This window comes from Quercus suber, unplaced genomic scaffold, assembly GCF_002906115.3.
Source record: "Quercus suber isolate HL8 unplaced genomic scaffold, Cork oak 2.0 scaffold_50, whole genome shotgun sequence".
In the NCBI taxonomy this organism is placed as follows: Eukaryota; Viridiplantae; Streptophyta; class Magnoliopsida; order Fagales; family Fagaceae; genus Quercus; species Quercus suber.
Window position 1 is genome coordinate 1,096,501 of NW_027069515.1, and position 24,151 is coordinate 1,120,651.

The 24,151-nt window shown below is 32.6% G+C and overlaps 1 protein-coding gene and 1 long non-coding RNA gene across 10 annotated transcripts; both read right to left on the reverse strand.

Annotated features, from left to right (window-relative positions):
- Positions 1-3,958: 3,958 nt before the first annotated feature.
- Positions 3,959-5,762, reverse strand: LOC136066874 (uncharacterized). The gene is made up of 3 exons (XR_010628390.1): positions 5,488-5,762; positions 4,250-4,277; positions 3,959-4,039 (listed from the first exon to the last, which is right to left on the reverse strand). It is a non-coding gene; the product is annotated as an uncharacterized LOC136066874 (long non-coding RNA).
- Positions 5,763-14,002: 8,240 nt separating this feature from the next.
- On the reverse strand, positions 14,003-23,559 carry LOC112029022 (putative pentatricopeptide repeat-containing protein At1g12700, mitochondrial). Of its 9 annotated transcripts, none has more exons than XM_065771859.1 (4): positions 21,536-23,559; positions 16,288-16,457; positions 14,801-14,867; positions 14,003-14,644 (listed from the first exon to the last, which is right to left on the reverse strand). In XM_065771859.1, the coding sequence occupies exons 1-2, from the start codon at positions 23,332-23,334 to the stop codon at positions 16,406-16,408; spliced, it is 1,851 nt and encodes a 616-aa protein (XP_065627931.1). In that variant the 5' UTR covers positions 23,335-23,559; the 3' UTR covers positions 14,003-14,644; positions 14,801-14,867; positions 16,288-16,405. The 9 variants fall into 9 exon arrangements, with proteins under 9 accessions (XP_065627931.1, XP_065627930.1, XP_065627928.1 ...); XM_065771858.1 differs by having other exon boundaries at positions 14,801-15,903; XM_065771856.1 differs by having other exon boundaries at positions 14,003-14,356; positions 14,493-15,903.
- Positions 23,560-24,151: the final 592 nt, after the last annotated feature.

The window sequence follows — 24,151 nt, forward strand, 5'->3', positions numbered from 1 at the left end:
ATCTAATGTGTTTGATTGGGTTTTATAGATTTTTGTAGATTAGCTTTGACTTTGGGAACTTTTTTGTATTTCAAACCAATGCCATTTGGGTTTTAAAATTTGCTCCCTATATATCACTTCTTTTTCTTGGAGGAACTCACACCCAAAAGCTATTGATTGGTAAGTTATATATATCTATATATCTATATATCTATATATATATATATATATATTAAAAAAATGTGAATGATGTTGACAAAATTGTAAAACACGATATTACTAAGAAGAATATCCTCTAACATGCAGTTGAATCTAAATAAATTAGAACCTTTTTATTCTTTTTTAGTCTTTCAATTAGTGTAAAAAAGTAGGGAGTGCAGGCTATTTAAAAAAAGAATTCATGATTTTATTTTATGACCAAAAGCTTTTAGTTTTGCTTGTCATAGTATTGAGCAACCATGATAGCTGATTGCGCTATTGGCTTTTGTGTAAATTAAATGTCTAGAACAATGATAAAAGCGGCAATAGTGTTTATTGAAATTCTTGACACAATTGAGTGTTTTTAGGTGCATGATTTGCAAAATACATTAGGGTGAAAATTAGATTTGTGTAGTCACACTACAAGAAAAAATGTCTATTACAACGGAAAAAATCGTTGCAATAACTACAAAGTCGTTGCAATAAGGTGTTATTGCAACGATGAAAAAGTTGTTGCAAGCCGCTGTAATAAACTCCGAGGCAATAGGTTTATACAACAAAAAAATCTCATTGCAATAAATCATAAATATTGCAACAAACAAGTTGATGCAATAACCTCTTTATTACAACAAATAACTTTGTGGCAATAGCTTATTGCTTCAAAAGTTTTGTAAAAAATGTCATAGCTTATTACAACAAACAACCTTGTTGCAATAGGTTGATTTTTTTTTTAAAAAATAATTTGTCTATTACCCTATCATGCAATATACGTATTATAAGATAGTATAAAACGTTATATTTAAGAACTACAATTTAAAGATACAAATTAAATAAATGCAAAAGTCAAAGTATTCTATCAAATTGATATGTCCAAGAACACAAATATACACGTAACTTGTTTAGTTAATTACGATCAAATACATAGTTTCAAAAGTAAATATACACAAATATATACGCAACTTGTAAGAAAAGTTCCCTTCAGAAAGTAATATCCATGCATGCTTCACAGCCGCTTCATTGGCCTCCACCCTATACAATTTAAAAAAAATAAATAAATAAGTATAAATTGAGGACTAGATTTATAACACTCTATTACTGGTAATTTCTAAGCATAGAAATTATCACAAAAATTCCATTTAAAACCATGACATGAGCTCCAGAAAATACCTAAAGATAGCAACAATGAGACAAATGTAAACACAAGAGTGATCATATACAACAACAACATCAACAAGAAGCCTTAAATCCAATTTGAACAAGTAAAACAATTCAGTCCTTCCAACTTGAATAGATTAATCCCACATGCTTGCACAGAAATAAGTTGCCAAACAGTCAGACAATCAATTCAACAAAACAGTATTTTTAACTCAATCAAAACATTCCAACCTGAACAGATTGATCCCACATGCTTGCACAGAAATAAGTTGCCAAAAAGTTAGACAATCAACTCACCAAAACAGAATTTTTACTCAATCAAAAGAAACTATATGAAACTACATAACCATATATATATATATATATATATATATTGTCAACAACCACCATCAACAAAACGACCTACTTCCACAACCCACCACCAACAAAACAACCCACCAAAAATTTATATAAGATAGGTGTACCTGAGATTGGTTAGCTAGTATTGCCAAAAATTCCTCACGCATAGTCTGTCGGAGTCTTTGAAATTGTACTTCCATTTCTGCATGTTCAACCGCCCTTTTAGCATGTTCTGCTTCAAATTTTGCTTCCATTTCTGCACGTTCAGCTAGTACTTGGATAATTATAAAATGAATTACATGGTTCTATTTTGTTTCACATCAAACAAAAAAAATCACAATATTTAGCTGCTAAGATGGAAGCCACATACAACAAAAAATGGCATGTTCAAGTTAGAAAAGGGAAGGGAAAGAAGGGGATGGTTAATTAAATACAACCAGAAGGGAAAAATCAAATTCAAATATACCATTTGAACATAAGAATCCCCATCTAATCTGTTTCTTTCGTCATTTTCCACATGCATGAACCAAAAAATATGTTAATTTAGCTCATAAGCAAACAGAATATACACGTTCAAATTCCTCCATGTTGGGTAGTAAGCATGTGACAAAGTTTAACTTAACACATATATATACACTGATATATCTTCTTTTAAGTAAAAGCTATATCTCTTTGACAAAAAGCAGGTCAAATGAGAGTGTGACAATCACTTTCACTTTCTCTCTATACCTCTGAACTGTCTCTAAGCACCCCCTCACATTCAATTTGGGGGTGCAAACTGCCATAAAATCTGTTGGAAAGAATGTTAGGTCTTTGACACTTTTTTTAGGGTTTTAAAAAAATGGTAGAAATAGCAGCTAACCAATCAAGGTGTGTGACCCAAAAGCAAACTAACATGTTAGAAGATTCAGGTATTTCAAATGAACAAGAACTCAAGAAGCCAATAAAATTAGCAGCCAAGAATCTAATCAATACAATGCCCATTGGATTATGGTTTGAAAAAAATGGTTATCTTCACAAGGTATCAATAGAGTGGCGGTGTTATTTGTGGACTAGTCTAGAAGCATGGAGCCAAGGGCCCCCTGGCCGCAAAAAAAAAAATCACAATTTTTAGCTGCTAAGATGGAAGCCACATACAACAAAAAATGGCATGTTCAAGTTAGAAAAGGGAAGGGAAAGAAGGGGATGGTTAATTAAATACAACCAGAAGGGAAAAATCAAATTCAAATATACCATTTGAACATAAGAATCCCCATCTAATCTGTTTCTTTCGTCATTTTCCACATGCATGAACCAAAAAATATGTTAATTTAGCTCATAAGCAAACAGAATATACACTTTCAAATTCCTCCATGTTGGGTAGTAAGCATGTGACAAAGTTTAACTTAACACATATATATACACTGATATATCTTCTTTTAAGTAAAAGCTATATCTGTTTGACAAAAAGCAGGTCAAATGAGAGTGTGACAATCACTTTCACTTTCTCTCTATACCTCTGAACTATCTCTGAGCACCCCCTCACATTCAATTTGGGGGTGCAAACTGCCATAAAATCTGTTGGAAAGAATGTTAGGTCTTTGACACTTTTTTTAGGGTTTTAAAAAAATGGTAGAAATAGCAGCTAACCAATCAAGGTGTGTGACCCAAAAGCAAACTAACATGTTAGAAGATTCAGGTATTTCAAATGAACAAGAACTCAAGAAGCCAATAAAATTAGCAGCCAAGAATCTAATCAATACAATGCCCATTGGATTATGGTTTGAAAAAAATGGTTATCTTCACAAGGTATCAATAGAGTGGCGGTGTTATTTGTGGACTAGTCTAGAAGCATGGAGCCAAGGGCCCCCTGGCCGCAATGCCCTTTTTTTCTTCTCAATTGTAACATTTGTTTTATTTTATTTTATTTTTATAATTATTTTATATCTTTTTTTACTTACATTTTGTTAACATTAAATAAATACTAGTTTTATTTTTAATAGTATATCAAGTCTAATACTAGCAATAAACTAAAGTGAACTAGTGCAAGTCTCCACCATATACGACACTTTCAATAAACTAAACAAAAAGAAAGAATATATATATATATATATATATAGCAATAGAAGAACCAAAAACATCAACATCCAAGAGTCTAGAATATATATATATATATATATATATAGCAATAGAACAACCAAAATAAACTAAACAAAAAGAAAGAATATATATATATATATATATATATAGCAATAGAACAACCAAAAACATCAACATCCAAGAGTCTAGCATTCAGGAAAAAACTAACCTTGATCGTGTTAGTCCACTTGCTTAACTACTTGCTTTTGAGGACAAGCTTCTAATCTTCCATTGCCTACCTTGTTGTGATCTAGTGAGGATGCAAAAGCCTTGGAATTATTAATATCTAAAATGCTAGGATGCCATTAAAGTAAACAAAAAAAGCAGTGACCATTGATATCTTGATTGACTGCCTAAGGACCATGTACATTACACTAACAAGATTTGGTCTAATAAAGCTCAGCATGCATTAGTGGGAAACATAAATTTTAAAGGGGTTCATCAGCCAGAAATAGCTCACCTTTCTTTGTTCCTGATGAAGTGATAGCCTACAATAATAAATTCCATGAAACATTAGAAACATAATAACTTCATAATATTGAAGCCAGAATGTTCAAACTAATAGGACATGCAAATATCATGACAACCCAGATTAAGAGGACCATTCCCACAATAATACATTATCATTTGATTTGCTGGAATGTTGGAAGGAGAGGTTTGCTACACCTCTTAATAGTGATATTTGGGATGCAATACCAATGCGCATTATGTGGACTATTTGGAGAGGGTACAACAGATCTTAAGAAAATGCTTTTACGGTCCTTTTTTAAATGGATGTCTGATTTAATAGACCTTTCTGGCTCTAAATTGTGACAAGTTTATCGGTTGTTGCACTTTTTCTTGACATTGATGCCATTTAAGTTAACATCCTGTGAACTAGTTAGTGATTTTCTTTTTCAATAAAGTTTATTAATTTATCAAATGCCCCAAAAATCATCTTAAATATATGTGAGTAAAGGCAAAGAAAATCATACAGCTACATGCTTAAAAACCCATTTAAACAACCAAAATTCAAATTTAAAATAAAACCAAAGTTCACTGACCCCCTATAGTGCACTTGGATTCAACAAAACAACTACATAACTCCAAAAACATGAAGAAAAAAAAAATCATTTCTCACTCACTAACACATTATAAAGCATAGATCTTTGGACTGAGCACTCTACTAATCCATACACTCATCAATAAAATCTTCGAAGACTGGATTCTAAAGCAACAAAACATATATCTCTGCATGTATATTAATTTGAATATAACCTATCAATACACAGAAACCACACACAAATACAGCCCCAATTATATAGTTAAAAAAAATAAATAAATAAAGTTCACTATATCCCTACAATGCAGCTGGATTCAGCAGAATAACAATATAACTCCAAAAACATGAACAAAATCTTTTCCCACTCACTAACAGTGTAAAGAATAGATCTTTGCACAGAGCATTCTATAAATTCAAACTACACATATAATTTGAATTTAAAAAAATCACAAGTTTAACCTTACATTCACCAATAAACCTTCAAAAATTAGATTACAAAATAACAACAACTATATTCTTGTATCAGTCTACTTAATTCTACTTCACTACTCAAAATCCAAAGTAAAATTTCGTTTTTTTTTTTTTTTTTTTGTGCTAAGTCTTCTCTAGAAACAAATTAATAAAAATTAAATTTAAAGAGAAGCAAAAGATTATACCTGCAAATCAGAGAAATTTCTCAAGCCAACCGGAATGAGAGATTGAAATTCCTCAAAGAAAACCCAGTAAAAGAGAGTGAACTCCTCTGCTGCTCCTCAAATCACAATCTTCAATAATCTCTCATCTTTGCCTCCTTCAAATCTCACATTTTTTTTTTTTTTGGACAGTTTCTGGTTGTTTGCGTGAGAGAAACCAAATTCAAGCCAGTAGAGATAAACTTCAAAATTGAGATACGGTATCATGGATGGAGACAAACACGGAACTAAGAGGTTATGGAGAAAACAGAATAGATGAGAAAAAACTGGGAAAATAATTCACTTTTCCCGCTCCCCAATTTTTTCTCTCAAATAAAACTTTCCCGCTACCCAATATCTTGTCCCGTGAAATAATGCAACAATATCCGGCTCAACACTATTGCACTGCCTTGTTTTACTCTCAACTACTAATTAAAGGCTTGCTTGACTGTTACTCACTTAAGCTTTGTGTAAAAAAATTCTTAAATATTATGGGAACCTTTTCTGTATTTAACCCATTTTTTAATTGGCACAAACCAATGTCTGCCCACTCCACTTGTATTTTTATTTTCTTTTAAATTCACAAATGGTTGAATGGGCATAAAAAAGAAAATATTGGATTGTCAATTATGCTTAGAATTTTAATATTTTTTTATTTGCATTATGAAAGTTATGACATAAGAAATGTATTTGAAATATAATTCTTTATATTTATTTGGATTATTTTAGGTAATTTTGCAATTTTTACGAATTTAATATATTTATTTATCTTTTAAATAATTATTATATGAATTATAACGTTATCACAGTTTGACCTCAGTTGAACCTTGACCTGACCTTAAAAACTTTGAACCGTTCTCTTTTCAAGTTGTTTGAACGATCCGGGTCTGAAAACCATATTTATCGCATCAACAAGTGTGAAATGTTTTGTCAAATTTTGTGTCTACCCTAATCACCAAACAAACGGTTTCTATATCCTGCGCACAAGATTCACAATGGGTTACAAAACGGGCCAAAAATTTATTTATCTTTTAAATAATTATTATATTAATTATAACGTTGTCACAATTCGACCTCAGTTGAACCTTGGTCCAACCTTAAAAACTTTGAACCTTTCTCTTTTCAAGTTGTTTGAACGATCCAGGTTTGAAAATCATATATTACCACATCAACAAGTGTGAAATGTTTTGTCAAATTTTGTGTCTACCCTAATAAAAAAAAAAAAAAAAAAATGGTTTCTATATCCTACGCACAGGATTCACAGTGAGTGCTACAGCTTGGGCCTATCGGCCCAAGCCTCCGCTCCATGGACTAAGCCTCAGAAAATTTGCCATTAAAAACCATGCAACATCATTTCGGGTCGGGTCAGGTCGTCATCCGAATCAAACACAACTAAACTCCACATAGCCCAACATTTTATGTAATATTTAATATTTTTTTTTTACGTCATATTTAGAGAGTGAGAGATAGAGAGAAATATGATAAGATAGTGTTCAATTGATGGGGTGTGGCCATGAGTCGTCAAACATGAGTTTCAGCCATTGGATTAGACCATGAGATAGAGAAAGTTCACATCATCGATTTTCGGACATGGGTTTATAGGGAAGAATGATTTTCGGCGTGGATCTACAGGGAATATAGGTTTTTGGCTTGGGTTTACGGGAAAAATGGGTTTTAGGGATGAAGAACATGAAAAATGTATGGAGATTTTGGGGTGTGGCTAGCTAGACTTTGAAATTTGATGAATTTGCTTGTTTTTGAGAAAATATGGGCTTTGGGATTTATTATTTTGTATTCAAGCTAAATTTTTTGGGTTTTTTGTGTTTGTTTTCGAAGAAAATTTATAGGTTTATGGGTTCGTTGGAGATTGGTTTGTTTACTGGTTTTATGGGTTTGAAGGGGTGTCCACGGGTTAGTTTGGGTTTGGTTTGCGCCCAACCAGTGACCGACCTAACAGAATCGAGTGGAGGAAGTTCAAACCTGTCGTCGACCGAAGAGGGAGTCAAATTAGAGTGGTCAGATTCGTGCCAGAAAGTGGTTAGTTTGGTACAAACCGTCCACGGTGGAAAAATCCAGCCGAAATAGTTTATTTTAGACAAAATTTTGCCAGATCTAGTGAGATCTCGCTAAATCTGATGAGATTTCCACCAAATCTGGTTGAGATCTCACTAGATTAAGTGAGATATCCCCAGGCATAAATCTCGTCGGATCTAAAGTATTTTGACCAAAAACTTGCCAAAAAGGTTTGAATCGCCGGATTTTGGTAAGGTTCCGATCAAGTTGGTTGAGGTGAGGTTTAGAGGAAAGAACCTGCCAACCAACCCACCGAAGTTGGTTTATTGGATCTGTAACCTGCCGCCGATCGTTGGAGCTGGTTTTTGGGATCTATAACTCACCGCCGACCACTGGAGCTCTCGGGTCAGTTAGACATGTCTTGATTTGGGGAAGAACATGAAGAACATGTTCTTATGTTCTTCCTAAAAAAAAATAATGAAAAGCAACAAAAAAATATTTCATTATTAAATTTAATTAGATTGACGGTTTGCTACGTAGACAATTTCCATTATTGAGATGACAGTAATGACCAAAATGGTAATGATTTTCGATTTTGAGGAATCAACATAGGCACTCCAAAAAAGTAGAGACCAAAATGAAAATTGGCTCAAAATATAGGGACCAAAAGTGTATTTTTGCCTTAAATATATAAAAAGCCTCAATTTCAGCTTTTGCCTTAAACCCCCAAATGCATCAAGCTGTCCTTGACCTCTATTACAACAACTTCATTTGATGTGAAACAAGGTTTTACCTATTACAACAAAATATTTTGATGTGAAATAAGTGGTTACTTATTGCAACAACATTATTTTGATGTGAAATAAGGTTTAACTATTACAACAACACATTTAGATGTAATAAGGTAATTCTTGCAACAATCTTAAATTGATGTAATACATTTAAGTTACTATTACAACAAAAAGTATATTTTTCATCTATTACAACAATATATTTTGATGTGAAATAAGTGGTTATTTATTGCATCAATATATTTTAAAATAAAATACGGTTTAGTTATTACAACAATACATTTAGATGTAACACGGTAATTCTTGCAACAATCTTAATTGATGTAATAAATTTAAGTTACTATTACAACAAAAAACAACTCACAGATGTAATAGTATATATATTACTCCAATTATTTTTGTTGTTGTAATATTACTTGTTGTAATAGGTCTTTTTTCTTGTAGTGTCAGGTGATTTACAATTAATAAGTTGTATGTTTTTATTGTTGCAAAATTGAATTTGGATTCTAGCTTTGAACTAGGTAAACATATAATGGTTGCAATTTTTTTAAAATAGTTTTCCCATTGTCTTTAATGGTTATTATTATTATTTTTTTTTCTTTTAGCTTTTTCTTGATGGGCAAATCAACCTCTTATCTTTTTATTTAACTATCCCATGCATTGCACGGGTTAGCGGTTAGTAATAACTAATAGCTGAAACATTTGACTTTTTGTTGATTGCTTCTCATTGTGCCATGTGGCTACACAAATTATTGTCATGTATACACGATCGAAGACATCTACAAACCCACTTTTTGTTTCTTTTAATTTAAAGGTGATAACTGTTAAAAATTTGGTTGCTTTTGTTTTGAAGGTGTTAAAATTTGTTGAAGAAGTTGATGATGTTCATTGCAGTGGAATACTTGATTTATGTTCATTTCGGATTTTCATTTGTATAAAGCAAATTATTTATAAGGCAAACAATGTTATGGTCAAGGATGAAAGTTTTTAATTTGAATACTTTGTCTTGGCTTTTGGATCCTGTGGGCATATTTTGATATGATTAGGCAAGGTGGCTGTGCAAAATCCATTTTGCCATTTAGAATACTTAATATTTACATTTTCTTACCTCATGCAAATTGAGTGCATTTGTTTTATTTGTAGGAACTAAGGGCAACTGCCTCATCTTTTCCTATTAAATAAGTAGTGTTGTACTCAAAGTTGTTGGTTTGTAAGTGAATGGTTTGATTCAAGTGCTAATTTGAAGATTTTATCGATTAAGGTCGATCAAGATCTTTTTTCATATTTAGGTGTGGGTAGACTCATTACATGAATTTGAGTGCCCGTGTGCTGAATTAGCAACATGTGTGCACCTTAAGGCAATATCTTTACATGAGATAACATAGGAGAAGAAGACTAAGACTTGGTGACATTTGCTGGCTGTATTAATGGTGTGGAGGATTTTTTATATTATTTTTAAAATGTATTTGAACAATGATAATTTGTACCATCTGTTTAGTGCACAGTTTTTATAGCCTGGATTTATTTTTTCTTTCTTACATGCTTGCTTTTTGCTTCCTTTAAAAGGTTGGATGGAATGCCATGTTGTCTTTGGCAAGATCCTATATGAGATGGATGTTGTTTACAAGAGTGACGGAGAAGGATATATTTAGTTATTGTTTTGGGATGTTATTCTATTTGGTCAAATATTATAAATTTTACCATTTATCTAGTGATGGTGTCTTTTGGAAAAGTCTTCAAAACTCTTACCGACATTCCATTTGTTTCTAAGTAATTTTTTTAGAACAATGCTTACTCCTAAATCCATATATTTATTCTTTTTCTTGATATGCAGAGTACTAAGAATTTAATATTTTTTAAATGGATAAATTTAGAAATATGTTTTGAACCAGTTCAGTCTTGGTGTCCCATGAGCAATCAATGGTACTATGGGATCAATCTTGCACATTTTTCAATTCAAGCTAGATTACAACTTCAATTTATTTTCTATAATTTAAGAAACCTCCTTTTCCCATCCTTTTGTTGAAGCACAAATTTATAGAGTTCTCTTTTAGATAAGATGTTTGGATGTTTTTTAAGAAGAGTTACTGAATCAAACTGAAAGATTAGGGTAGTTTGATTTTTCCTCTGTTTATCTCATATTTTCGGTTAAATTTTTCAATTGATGTATTTGGGTTTGAATTGGTTTTTGTTCTGGATTCAATTGATTTGTAACCCTATTATGATTCCATTAATCTTTTTCAATCTTCTTCCAATAGCCAAATAGATAGAGTTCTCTTTGATTTTTTTTGTCTGCTATGTTTTGTAATCAAGTTGACTTATTTGTGTTTGTGAGGTTTTCCAATTCAGTCTAACTCAATGATTACATTGCCTTGCTTTTGATGGTTTTGAGTTCTATTAGTGATATTTTGTAAGTGTTGAAAATGCATGATTTATGCTTTACGAAAAAATTTAGTGATTCCCACACATGAAGTACTGTTTATACCTAAATTTTATATGCCTAGAAGTTTACATTACAGTTAAAATTAAAAAAGACAATACTTTATGAGCTTATGATTGCCAAATGCTATAATTATGATCTTGGATTTAATTATTGTTATTGGATTCCCATATTTTGAACTCTTGATTTTGGTACATCTAAATATGGGAGAGACCACTTTCAATTCTTAGGACTCAATTTGGTTAGTGACTATGTTTTGATTAGAAAAAAATATTTGGCTTCCCATCAGTCACTTATCTTTTAAATTTTGTAATACATTTCTAGGAGTCATTATGCCAAAAAAATTATTGAATCAAGGTTAAAGGTAACCTGATTTCCCATTTTATTTTTCCAATTTTTTGGGTTCTATTTTGTCTATTATTGTTATTTTGTTAAAATGTTTTTCTCTATTTGGTAGAATTTTGTAAGATTTTGTTTTTCTTTTTGTTTGCCCCTTAAATTTGAAATCATTTAATTCTAACATAAAAAATGCTTCAAAATTATGCATCAAGTTCGTTTCTTCATACCCTTTTCTTATTTACTTAATTTTCTGTTTTATTTTTGATTGTGAGAGTTTAAATTCTCTTTATATAGGTTATGGTTTTGTCATTGTTGAAGGATTTGTTTCAGTTTCTTTATGCGATCTTTTTCATTCAATTTTAAATTTTGTCAGAGGATAGTCCAAGCATCCTAAGACTCTTATATCAACATGAATTGCAAGTGCTATAATAGATGTGATTCCAATTTTGAATCCAGCTATAATTCTTTCCTATTTTTGGTTGCTAAATTTCAGTTATTGAGATAGGGTTTTTTCGGTAGATTCTTGCTTACATCTCTCTTTGTGTTGATTTCATTTTTTTTTTTTTCCATCTTTTCATTTGCCTCTTTGTTAGATTGTCACTCTGTTCAATGTAGCCTAATTTTGGGAAGACAAGATTGATTGAAAATTAAGACTGCCATGAGTATTCATTTTGGAAGCTGCTGCATTAAAAAGCTTCTAATTTTAAGTTAATGAATCTGAGTCCTAATTTTTAAGTAATGACCATTATTGTTGACCTTTGTAGGATATCGCCAACTTTTAGAAAACTAAATATCAGGAAAGCTATTAATCTGTTGTGGTTGGTCTTGCACTTTTTCCCTATTTAAAGTCCAAGTTGTTGTTTCTCAAAAAAAAAAAAAAAAAAAAAAAAGAAAAAAAAAGAAAAGAAAAGAAAAAGTCCAAGTTGTTAAAAAAAAAAAAAAAAAAAAAAAAAAAGAAAAAAAAAGAAAAGAAAAGAAAAAGTCCAAGTTGTTCAATTCTCTACAGGTCCACCAAGTTTTTTTTTTCTTTTTCTTATCTTGTGCTTCTTAATGAAGTTTAGGTGAATACCCAGTTGCTTATTTTGGATTCTGAATTGTTATTTAGCTTCCTTTGCATTAGAATCAATAAGTAGAGGTATTTCTTTGGTGTATTTGTAAACTTGTAATGTAAGCCTACTGTGAGAATTTGATTGGGCTTCTGATTTTGTTGGGTTCATTTGGTTGATGATATTGGTGGATATATGCCAATATTTTGCATCATATTTCTGCTTTTTAGAGGGAAAGATACTTTTAAGTTTTATATGATGTTGGTTGCTGTATTAAGTTGGTCGCTGTATTAAGTTGGTCTGAATTTTGATTATAAACCATATTAATAGTGGTAGTTAAGGTGTTACATGTGTTTTATGTAGTTTAGCATCTTGAAATTATGTTTTTGGAGTTGCAATATCATTCATATTTTTGCGAGAAAATAGTATCTTGACATTCTTTGGAGTTTCATATTACATTGGCTGTTGTATTTAGTTAGTTTAATTTTTATTGGTTTTTTAAGGTCAATCTTTGTTTTCCTTTTAAATATATCAGTGAACATGTTGGGAATGAATTATGGTGGTTTGGGGGTATATGTGATGAGGACTAAATTAATGACTTTTCCATGTAAATTTGCAATAAATTTAGATTATCGTCACTTCTAAATACAGAGTTTGAAGATTAGGACAAGAAAGCCCAGTATCTAATGGAAGATTTCTGTACAAAGAATTTTCCATTAAGGAGATCCCTTGTAGAGAGGAAATGTTTGTTGACATTCCTTTCTTGCAAAATTGTTGAACCTTATATTGTAAGTAAAATAGCTAAAACTGACCATGGTTGTGATCAGTGACCACTTCCACCTTTGCTGGATCCAGAATAAGCTTGGTTTATAATAAAAATTTTCATGGATGAAGAAGAAGAAGAAGAAGAAGAAGAAGAAGATTGATCTTTGAGAACTCTCAAACCCTCAATATGCATGGACTAAGAGAGCAAGAGGGTGAAGATGATGATGAAAATGATATTGAAAGCCCATGTAAGAGAATGTCCCTTCATTATTTTTAGTAATCTTGGAGGCTTAAAGGTTTTTGGTGTGGTATAGAGTGAAAGGAGAGTTTAATATATAAGGTGATAGAAAGGAGAGGAGAGGTGAGGTGAGCTGTTAAAAGGTGTGAGTCTAATATCCAACTTCTTTTTCACATTAAGAGGTTTGTCAAACACGTGTAACCCTTAAATGAGCATTTTAATGTTTTGACAACCGACTAGTCACTAAAATGGGACATACTTTGCGTTTCATATAGGATTTATGTCCACCTAGCTAAAAAATTGACATGTTTTACCAGTCACCATAAATCATTAGCAATGATATAAAATATAAAAATTTTATTAAAAAGAAAAATTTGAGTTGATGGTATTGATTTCTTGTCTATGGCTTTCCTTTCAATTTTTTCCTTCTCTTCAATTCATTAATTAAAAATATATCACATATTTTTCAATATAATTATTTTAAAATATAATGTTGCTAGTATTAATTTGACCCTCCTTAGTCCTCACCATGATCTAAGTTGCTAAATCTTTGCCTGGAATCATGTAACTTAAGAAGTTAGAGAATGTCACCACTACCTTTAAGCCAAGAATTTGGTGAGAGAATCATAGGTTTCTATTAATCAGCAAAATGACCACAAACACGTGGACACATTTATTTGTGTAAAGTGACGAACACATGGGCAAAAACAAAGAAATGTTTGCACAAAGTCAAAGGCCAAAGCCACACTAGCCAGTATTCACACAAGGAAAGATCGAAAAAGTCATCAAGACACGTATTGTAAGTCGTAACTTGCATGCAATGTTTTGCCATTGAAACTGAATCCATAATGGAACAAAAGAGTCTACATTTCAAGAACATGATGCCTGCTATTTCATTCCATAATGGAACAAATGTCAAAGTATGTTAAAATTTGAGACAATTAAAACTGAATCCCTTAGTCAAATTATGTTGATACATCTAATTTTTACATGCATCGTAACACTTGAGTCAAACTAATACAAGTAATATACATCATGGGATTTCAAAATCTAACAACAATAATCATATCATGCCTTTATATTTACAAGTAATTGAGCAAGGGAAGACCTACATTTATCATTTTTACTGCAGAGCCTTTTGGCCCTACTGGCAATCATACAATTCGAAGTGCCTGCTCTTTTCCTTTTTTCTTTTTTTTCTTTTTTTGATAATTTGAAGTGCCTGCAATCACCCAATTAAGGAGAACAAGTGGACATGAGGAAACTAATGAGTAACTAACTTCACCTCTAGTTTACGACCTGTGCAATACTATACAAAATATTAAACCCAACAAAACCCAAATGGAACAAGAGCTCACAATTTCAGACAGGACTTTCATGCGTATACACAGATTTTCAAACTTCAACACAAGGTGCAAATTCGGAGCAGGAGAGGCAGCGGCAATTCACAAGTTACTACAATCAAGTATTTCCAATAACTTAACTGCCATGCACTTCAACACCAACAGAACTGTAAGCAAAAATAATTTCAAGTAATTCAGAACATGTCTTTACTCAAATGCACTTTATGAATGAGATGATCTTGGATATCACATAGTATCCAGCATTTTGAGTAATTTAGAACATGTCTTTACTCAAATACTCACAATTAAGCCTAATGACGAACCTTGTAAATGTTTCCAAGATCTGGGTGTAAGAATCTTATCAGGGAGGTCCCATCTCTGTCTCAGGAACTTCAACAGGACAAAATTTTTTTTTTATTAAGGTCTCTAATTTTACCTACAAATATAATAAACTTAATTTATTCATGAGTTGGAATGTGAACTTGTTATGCTTGGATTGGGCCCGGTTATGAAGTTAATGAAGCTTGGGCCTAATATAGCTTGTTTCGAAAACGAGCTCAATGCTTGAACTGTCTTTTCTAGCTCATTGGCTCGCAAGCATAACACTTTAATACAGGCCTCCAATTTATGGTTTTTTGTCATCCAAAATTTTATAAGATTTATAGAAACAAAAAGCCCTGAATAGGGTAAAAGTCTGTCTGTGTGTGTGTCAGAACAAAAAAGGCCTAAAGGACATGTATTTCAAATTGACAGGTTATGTCATCAAAGATAGAATACAATCAACTATATTCTAAGATCTTTTGAATTTTAATTACATAGTAATAAAAAATTGACACAAGCTATGAGTGATTGATTTTAACAAACCGAGCAGATCTGGCTATCTTATCAAACTTTAACAAACTGAATTAAGCATTGATTGTTGGCAACAGTTTAGCTCAAGGTCTCTGAATTATAAATAGTTAACTGGTACTATTCAACTTGGCTCATTTGCATCTCTAAAGCTATTTTTTTTTTTTTTAATTTTATTTTATTTATTTATTATTTATTTTTAATTTTTTAATTTTTTTAATTGGTAAGTTACACATACTCAGTGGGTCTAGAACTCACAACCTCACCCTCCAACCAATTATTATGGGAGAAGGAAGTGCCAGTTGAGCAATTGCTAGTTGATCATCCCTAGAGCTAAAAGTTAAAAGATTTTGTTGGCTAAAATCACATTACCATAGATGAGTTCAGTGATTTATGTAACAAAGAGGGGGGAAAGGATAAAAATTTTGATGCATAGTAGGGGAAAAAATCACAATTCTTTTTTTTTTTTTTTAATATAAAAATATAAATCACAACTCTATAAATTACATAATGATGTAAAGGTTACAAGTAACTAAACATCCATGTTTAGTTTCTTTTAATGCTTCTCCACTTGAATCTGAAAATAAAAGTAAATGATTACATTTAAAAATAAAAGAAAACATACAAAGAATAAAATATTATGGGGCAGGACATGAAGATTTCAATATAATAAAAATGTTAGTCAGAAATAAAGTGGAGAGAAAAAGATTCATAAAATTTGTGTAGCCAACCCCAAGTACGTAGAATGGACATAATCCTCCGTAAATCTTGGCATGTATTTCCACCACAAAAGCGCAGTCCTTAATGATTGCAACATAAAATTCAAGTTTCAATGTATGATGCACATACATTTAGAATGATTAGAAAACTGACCAAGGGAATGCATTGATAAACTCATATATATATATATATATATAAATCATTAAGAAAATTGGTAAGTATATTTCTCAAGAAATCTTACCACTCCCCAAATTTTGCATTGTGGTTTAAGGGTAATTATCCCTCATGAATTGCACAGTGCACTGCTTGGACACTGGAACAAGGTTAATCAAGCAGAGAATCACATAATAAGTGCAGCATTAATCCTTCAATGACATATGCAAGTTTCCTCCATAGTTTTCTCCAACTGGCCTGCAGGGTTGAGTTCCAGAAGGAAAAAAAAAAATATATCAGAATCTTTAATTATCATCTCTTAATAGAATAGGAAATAAATGTTAGGCACATGAATACTGTAGGTGTGGGTGTGTGTGAGAGAGAAATTATGGAGAAATTAAGCTTCAAATCCAACACTAAAAAATGAATGCAGATGATACAAAAGCATACTAAAGTCAAAATTTAAGACTCACACCAGCTATACTACATTTGTAGTCTCGATGAAAATGTATATTTAGCAATAGATGGGTTATCATGCATTAATATATGCTCCAATGGGTCCTGAGCATGATTTACAGTAATGGTATAACCCCTCTACCAGTTAATAATTAAGACAATATGAACACCTGAGGATATAGATTTATCATATCAAGAAAGCAGTACAGTGTTTACCTAATAGCAAGAGAGCAACTTAGGCAGTTACAAATTTATGCCTATTTTTATTCAAACCAAAATGTAGAGGACAGTATTCAACTTGTATGAATCTCTTTACAGAAGTACAATAGATCCCTTCAGAAAAAGATTTCTTTAAAACATACACTAAGTCCAAATATTGATAGTATTTCCGAGGTGACACAATTGTAAGATAAATCTTGGAACTATTAAGCCTGTAACAACACAGAGAAACCACAAAACACTGATGCTGTTAACAACCCAGCCCACTTCTGTCTTACAACACACTTTAGTTTTTACCACAAATTTGTACAAAAATATTACCCAGTTTTTTCTATTTATTATTTATAAATATAAGTCAAGGCCACAAACTTGCAAACAGAAAACTTACGGCATAGGAAATACTTTTGAAAGTGAGTATAAGGCAGTGATCCTAGCAGCTAAAGACACAAAAGTGTTTTACGTGTATGTGAGTAGATGCTTGGGGATAGCCTCAACATTGACAAGCATTCACTAAAAATCAGAACTGTTCCTGAAATGCGACAATTTTTACAACTTCCCCTGCAAAAATGAATGAAAAATCCAGATATTCCTTACGATTACCATTCCCCCCAGTAACCACTTTTATCCTCCACTGCTGTAGGGATGGAGGTGACATACAATATTTATGATATTAATCTCCAAGCCAAACCACAAGCCTCTACAAGGGTCAAGAGTTTCATTTTTCATTACCACAAAAAAGACAATAGGTATTAATATAATTTTTCCTTCTTGAGAGTTCAGATCTAATAAGTAGTACATTTTCTACAAATATTCCAAACAAAATAATAGATTTTGCTTGGAATGCTAGATGCTTTGAGGATTGTGAATGGTCTATTTTTGATATTAAATCTTTCTTTTTCCATACTCTCCTTAATTGGAGTATAGTTTTGCCTTTTTATTCTTGTTTTTTTCTCTCTGATCTTATTGACCGTTGTAATCTGGGCTCTTGATAATAAGTAATGCCTTTTGTACAAATATTCCAAGCAAATTAATAGATTTCTCTTTAACTATTGAACCTCCACAACCTTAAGCATTTTCACTCAATACTATCCCCAAACATGGTTTGGTTTTAACCTCCCTCAATCAATTGTCTATAGAAGAGGAAATATCTGAAGATTTCATAGTTCATACTATTACTATCATTTTCTAGAATAAGGACAGATCGCATTAACTTTACATTAGAGATTGGAGGGCCATCGGGTGTCATTTTCAATTTTTTTTTTTTTTTTTTAAAATTTCAAAAAGCTGATATAGTAGCAAAGGAGTGAACGTTAAAAATCTTCTGCAACTTAAAAGCTCTTTAGAAGGCTCTTCAACACATTACCAGATAGGCCCTAAGTGTTTCATATAGAAAGGAATTTTGGAATTATAAAACCCAGCACTGCTCCTACACCCAAGGTCCCCCCTATCCTAGTCAAGCATCGAGTTTTTCAACTCAAAAAGCTAGCTGTAGTGAGAATTTTGGAATTTTCCTTTTACTGCCAGCATGACCCCATTAGAATTCACAGGTTTTCCAATCAAGAGTTTCTAAACAAGAAAAGGGATAAAGGGTATTAATTAGAGTTAGCCTACCAGCCTGGTTAAAAACTTGGCCTTCTAGTTGTGGAGTTTGTTAGAGATTTTGTCCCCTGAATTTAAACATCACATATCTTTTCTCAAAATTTAGATGTAAGTCCAAAAACTTACAAAGACTAGTCAATTCTCCTTCCAATGAGCTCAAGCTCAACTGGTACCTCCTCCCCTTCCCACATAATATCACCAATTGCAAATAAACTTTCTATCATTTCATAAAAGCATCAAACTAATTCCATTTTTCCCTACTTTCATTTCACAGCTGTTCAGAACCTTTTTTGTGTGCGACATGCAACAATCGTCCATTTGGCAAATAAATATTGGGTCTTTCCCATATAAAGTCCAAGCTGGATGGTCACATGTGATTTGGACAACTAGTGGTCTGTGATAGGTTAGCCTTGAATGATGGTTGGAACACAGTAAAGCTAGCTGTAGTGAGAAAGAAGCTATATGAAGTTATGAACCATGTATATCTTAGTATTCTTGAGTATCGCACCTAAAGGTCAAGCTGCATGCAATTCTTCTAAAAAATTCCAAAACCAGAAATATTATATTAGAGCCTCTTACATGGACAATCATAAGAGGTTACTTAAATGGCTAGTAAGCTGCTAGGTAAATAAGCTATTCACTAAGTATCTAGTCTTCCTTAAATTTTAACATTACAAAATGCCAAATCTGTTCCTCACAATAACAAACTGTTTTTATTGATAAGTTACACACACACCTCGTGGATCTTGAACCCAAGACCTTACCCTCCATCCCATAATTAGAGGAGGAGGAAGTGTCATTTGAGATAAAACTCATTAACTTTTCAAAATAACAGCCATAGCATATTGAATATTCTCCAACCATTAGTCAAGCTCCAATGTCAGCACCTTTCCTATTACATGCCAAATAAAAAACAGTTTTCATGTTTCTTTTTCTTTTTGTAGGGGTCTTGTTGTTACTCCATTAAAGCATCTACCACCTTCATAAAAGATATTGACACTGGATTTCATGATCAACAAACTATCATGTTACTTTTGTACCAGAATGAAATCTAAATTTCCTATCTTCTAGTTGATGGACAAAGAAGCAACTTCCTTAAGTTGAGAAGCTATTCAAGCTACACTGGTCTAAATCGGTTCCTATGAAAGTACGCTACGTTCAGCTTTAAAATATGAGTAAGGCATTCACAGCACCTTATCATAGAGAATAATATATAACGTTTAAGCATAATATATAGTTTCTTGAATTACATTTTAACATGCAACAGCTAGACTTTTTTTTTTTTTTTTTTTTAATAAGAAAATTTTTATTGAAAATAAAAGGACTACTTCATGCAAAAAGGACACAAAGCAGCAAATAGAGTACAAAGAAAACTCAATACTATGTACATAAGAGAAGATAATCTATAAACATTGAAAGGGAATCACTAGATGTGAATCTCAAACACATTAATTTGAGTAGCCAATGGACATATAACTATAAAAATGCCATACTTTATAGGATAACACTTAGCAACTGCCAATCCACCAAAATTTGAAAAACAATATTGGTGAAATTAGGTTCAAAGCAATAAAATGAGTGCACGACAAAATTGCAACAAAAGATGAAACTGTTAAAGGAAAAAATAGTCTTATGGACATAAATGGAAAGATATATCAACTTGTTTTATATGAAGCCAATACACATCACTTAAATATAAAGTTGTGATGAGTAAAAATATGAAAGTTGCCCTGATATTGATCTTGATAAACTAAAAAATCTTCACACAAACTTCTGAAGCAATTCTTGAATATTTTTATTAGCATGACTAGATGATAGCAAGTCAACCAACATGGTTGCAGTGGTCCGACAACTCAATCCATAGTAGTTTGAAAAGAATAGTTTAACTTGCAAGCACCCATGACCTGTTTTCAGACTAAATTTGATCAGCTAATTACAACCGGATTACTTTTGTAAAACTGAAATTGATTCAAGATATAATTTGGTCCAGAATCTAATCACTAAGCATTCAAGAACTTTGGGGCTGGTCTGGGGAGAGGAGGATACCCATTAAAGGTTTGATATTTCGGCTATATTTGAATTGGAATACTAGTTTTTATGATTGGAAAACTTTGAATAAGGGTAGGAACAAAGTATAGCTAACTAGTACAAGAAATAAGATCTATGAATCAAGTCTCAAATTAGGGACTCTTGAGTATCCACCTAAGAGGGCAGTATAATACACCCAATGGCTAGTCAAAAGGTTTGGCAACAACATGCGTGCACAAGAAAATTGCGACAAAATATCGAACAGTAAAAGGAATAAACAATCTTGGGCATATAAATGAAAAAGAAATACCATCTCGTAATAAGTTTAGAATTTTACTCAAAGCAAATATACCACTCACATAATGACTAGTGATAGTTTAAAATATAAAAGCTGTTTTTGATCTTGAGAAACTAAATAACCTTCACCCTAACAACTCAATCCATAGTTGTTTTAAAACAGTAGTTTAACTTGCAAGCACCATGACGTGTTTTAAGAATAAATTTGATAAGCTAATTACAACTGGATTACTTTTGAAAAACTAAAACTGATTCAAGAAATAATTTGGTCCAGAACCTAATCGCTAAGCATTTAAGAATTTTGGGGCTGGTTTAGGGGAGAGGAGGATACCTATTGAAGGTTTGATATTTAGGCTATATTTGAATTGGAATTCTAGTTTTTATAATTGGAAAACTTTGAATAATGGTTGGAACATAGTATAGCTAACTAGTACAACAAATAAGATCTATGAATCTAGTCTCAAACTAGGACTCTTGAGTATCCACTTGAGAGGCCTGTATAAAACACCCAATGACTAGTCAAATGGTTTAGCAAAAACATGCATGCACAAGAAAATTGCAACAAAAGATCGAACAGTAAAAGGAATAAACAATCTTGGGCACATGAATGAAAAGAAATACCATCTCGTAAGAAGTATAGAATTTTACTCAAAGCAAATATATCACTCACATAATGACTAGTGGTAGGTTAAAATATAAAAGTTGTCTTTGATCTTGAGAAACTAAATAACCTTCACCCAGACTTTGGAAGCAGCTCTCGAATATTTTCATCTACTTGATTAGACAACAGCAAGTCAATAAACATGGTTGCAGTGGTCGCATTTGCTGAAAAACCCTTGTCAACCATTATTTTGAGATATTTTGTTGCCTTTGACGTCTCACAATGTTGCAATAACCCTTGAATTATTGTGTTATACGTGCGCTCATTAGGTGAACAATTGTTGCTATCCATTTTCTCAAGCAGCTCACTCGCTTCACCAACTAGTCCATTCTTGCAAAATCCTTTGATCATTATATTGTAAGTCTGGACATTAGGTTGCAATCCTTTTGTAGTAAGACCACTAAAGATTTCTCTTGCAGTCATAAGTTCACCAACATTGTAGAAACCATCAATCAGGATGTTATATATCACAGTATCACAATCCAGCTTTTTGTCTTCCATCTCCTGAAACAATGCCATTGCCTCAGCAATTCGTCTATTCTTAAAAAAGCCATTTAATAAGATGGCATAGGTTTGGAGATCTGGATGTTGGCCACAAGCTCGCATTGTATTGAATAGCTCTAGTGCAATCTGAACTCTCTCCACTTGACATAACCCACCTAGAAGAGTGTTGTAAGTCACTACATTAGGAATCATTCCCTTGTTGGAAATTTCATGAAACAGACGCATTGCCTCATCAATTTTTTTACTTTTGCAATATCCATTGATCAATATGTTATAGCTAAACACATCAGGTGAAAAACCCTTCTCAACCATCATATTAAATGCCTTCACTGCCTCATCCATTTGGTTTTGCAAACAATAACCATCAATCAAAGAATTGTAAGTGACTTGGTTAGGATCAATGCCTCTTTGAATCATCACTTCAAATACTTCTTTTGCCTCCATCAACATCCCTTCTTTGCAAAGTGTGTCCACCAATATGCTAAAGGTTCGCACATTTAGCATGATCTTCCTTTGTGCCATCTCGTTCAACAAAGTAGCCACCTCCCTCCACCGGCCAAAATTGCATAGTCCTTGAATTGCGCAATTGTAAGTGACAACATTTGGCTGAATGCCTTTACTTATCATTTCAGATAAAAGGTTCAAAGCCTCACTTACCAATTTTTCCTTACATAAACTGTCAATGACCATGTTATAGAGCACCACATCTTGTTCAAAATTCCCTTTTTCAAGCTTCCTGAGCAACCTAATAGCCACACCAGTCTGGCCAATCTTACACAGACCGTTTACTATTGTTCCACAAGTAATCACATTAGGCTCATACCCTTTGTTCTCCATTTCCTCTACCAAACTCACAGCTTCAGAAATATTACCTCTAAGACAATGCCCCTTGACAAGAGTGGTTAGAGTTATACAGTTTGGTTGATATCCAAGTTTCAAAATTGTTGCTATGATAGAGAAACCAAAATCGACCCGGTTCAGATAGCAGTAGCAATTAATCAAAACATTGAGAGTATAAACATTGGGAGTAATTCCAAAGGATTCCATTCGTTTAATTAGAGCAACGACTACAGAGTAATGCTTCATTCTTGCAACCGCACCCAACAATTGAGTAAAATCGACAATGGAAGGCAAAGGGTGCATGTGAAGCATTGTATCAAACAGACCTAAGGCATGATCAAGATTCTTAAAGGTTCCACATTTGGAGTGATCTCTCACAGAATTCAACAACTGATTCCGATTCTGAAATGGGGTTTTCGCATTTTCTCTAATAGTAGAACAATAATGAGAAGTGAAAGCACGAAATGGAAGGCTTACTGTAATAATCAAACGATTGCATATAAAAAGAAGAGAGGATGTTGATTTACCCATTTCACAATGACGACACAGAGTCTCAGCTACACCAACTCGGGTGGGTCGGGTTTGGTTTCGGCTTAGCTTCGAAAGGAGAAATTATGGTGGTGGAGTAGCAGATCGGAGAGCGAAGCAAGGAATTCGAACTTCGTTCAGGGGCCTTTTTCTCTTTTGACGAGAAGGAAGGTATATGATGTTTCACCCAGTTGTTGTTTCTAAGCCCAATACCTAAATTCTCAGCCATAGATTTAATCTAATGGCTTAAATCTTTGACACCTCAAAAATAGCAAAAAGACAATTTTCTCTTAAAAAATTTCACAGCTAAGTCCAAGTAAAGTTTCATATATAAAATAAAAAAAGTTTTGAATGATCTTGTAGCGCAATGAATTGTTTTCTCTTGGTTGACTTTAAAGATCAAAAAAGTTTCATATATAAAACACTGAAACTTAAGGGGTATTTAGTTAGTGTTTTTAAATAATCATTTTCAGTTTTTATACAACATTTCACGCATTTTATCACACTTTTTCACCCACACGTATTTTCACAAATGTTTTTAAACAACAATTTTCAGTTTTTAAACACTTGCACCAAACGGGCACTTAGCATTTGAAACCAAACCCCCAAACCCCCAAACACTCACACTCTCTCTTTCTCGTATGTGAAGCTGTCCCAAGTCCCAACTCTCATGGAGTGAAGGTCTCTTTGAAGCAACGAAGCCACTGGCGCCATTGTATCGTCGGAAAATCCCCTTTTTTATAGTCACCGCGGGTCCGTCTTTGATTGGTTGCTTCCAACATCAACCGACTCAAGAAGGTGAGTTCTCTCTTTTGTATAC

Bases quoted from the DNA above. Each gene is read 5' to 3' on its own strand.
- LOC112029022 (XM_065771860.1), bottom strand. From the start codon at position 23,334: ATGGGTAAATCAACATCCTCTCTTCTTTTTATATGCAATCGTTTGATT. The intron at 16,458-21,535 runs GTGAAGGTTATT...TCAACCCTGCAG, and splicing joins GAGCTGCTTCCAAAGTCTGG to GCCAGTTGGAGAAAACTATG.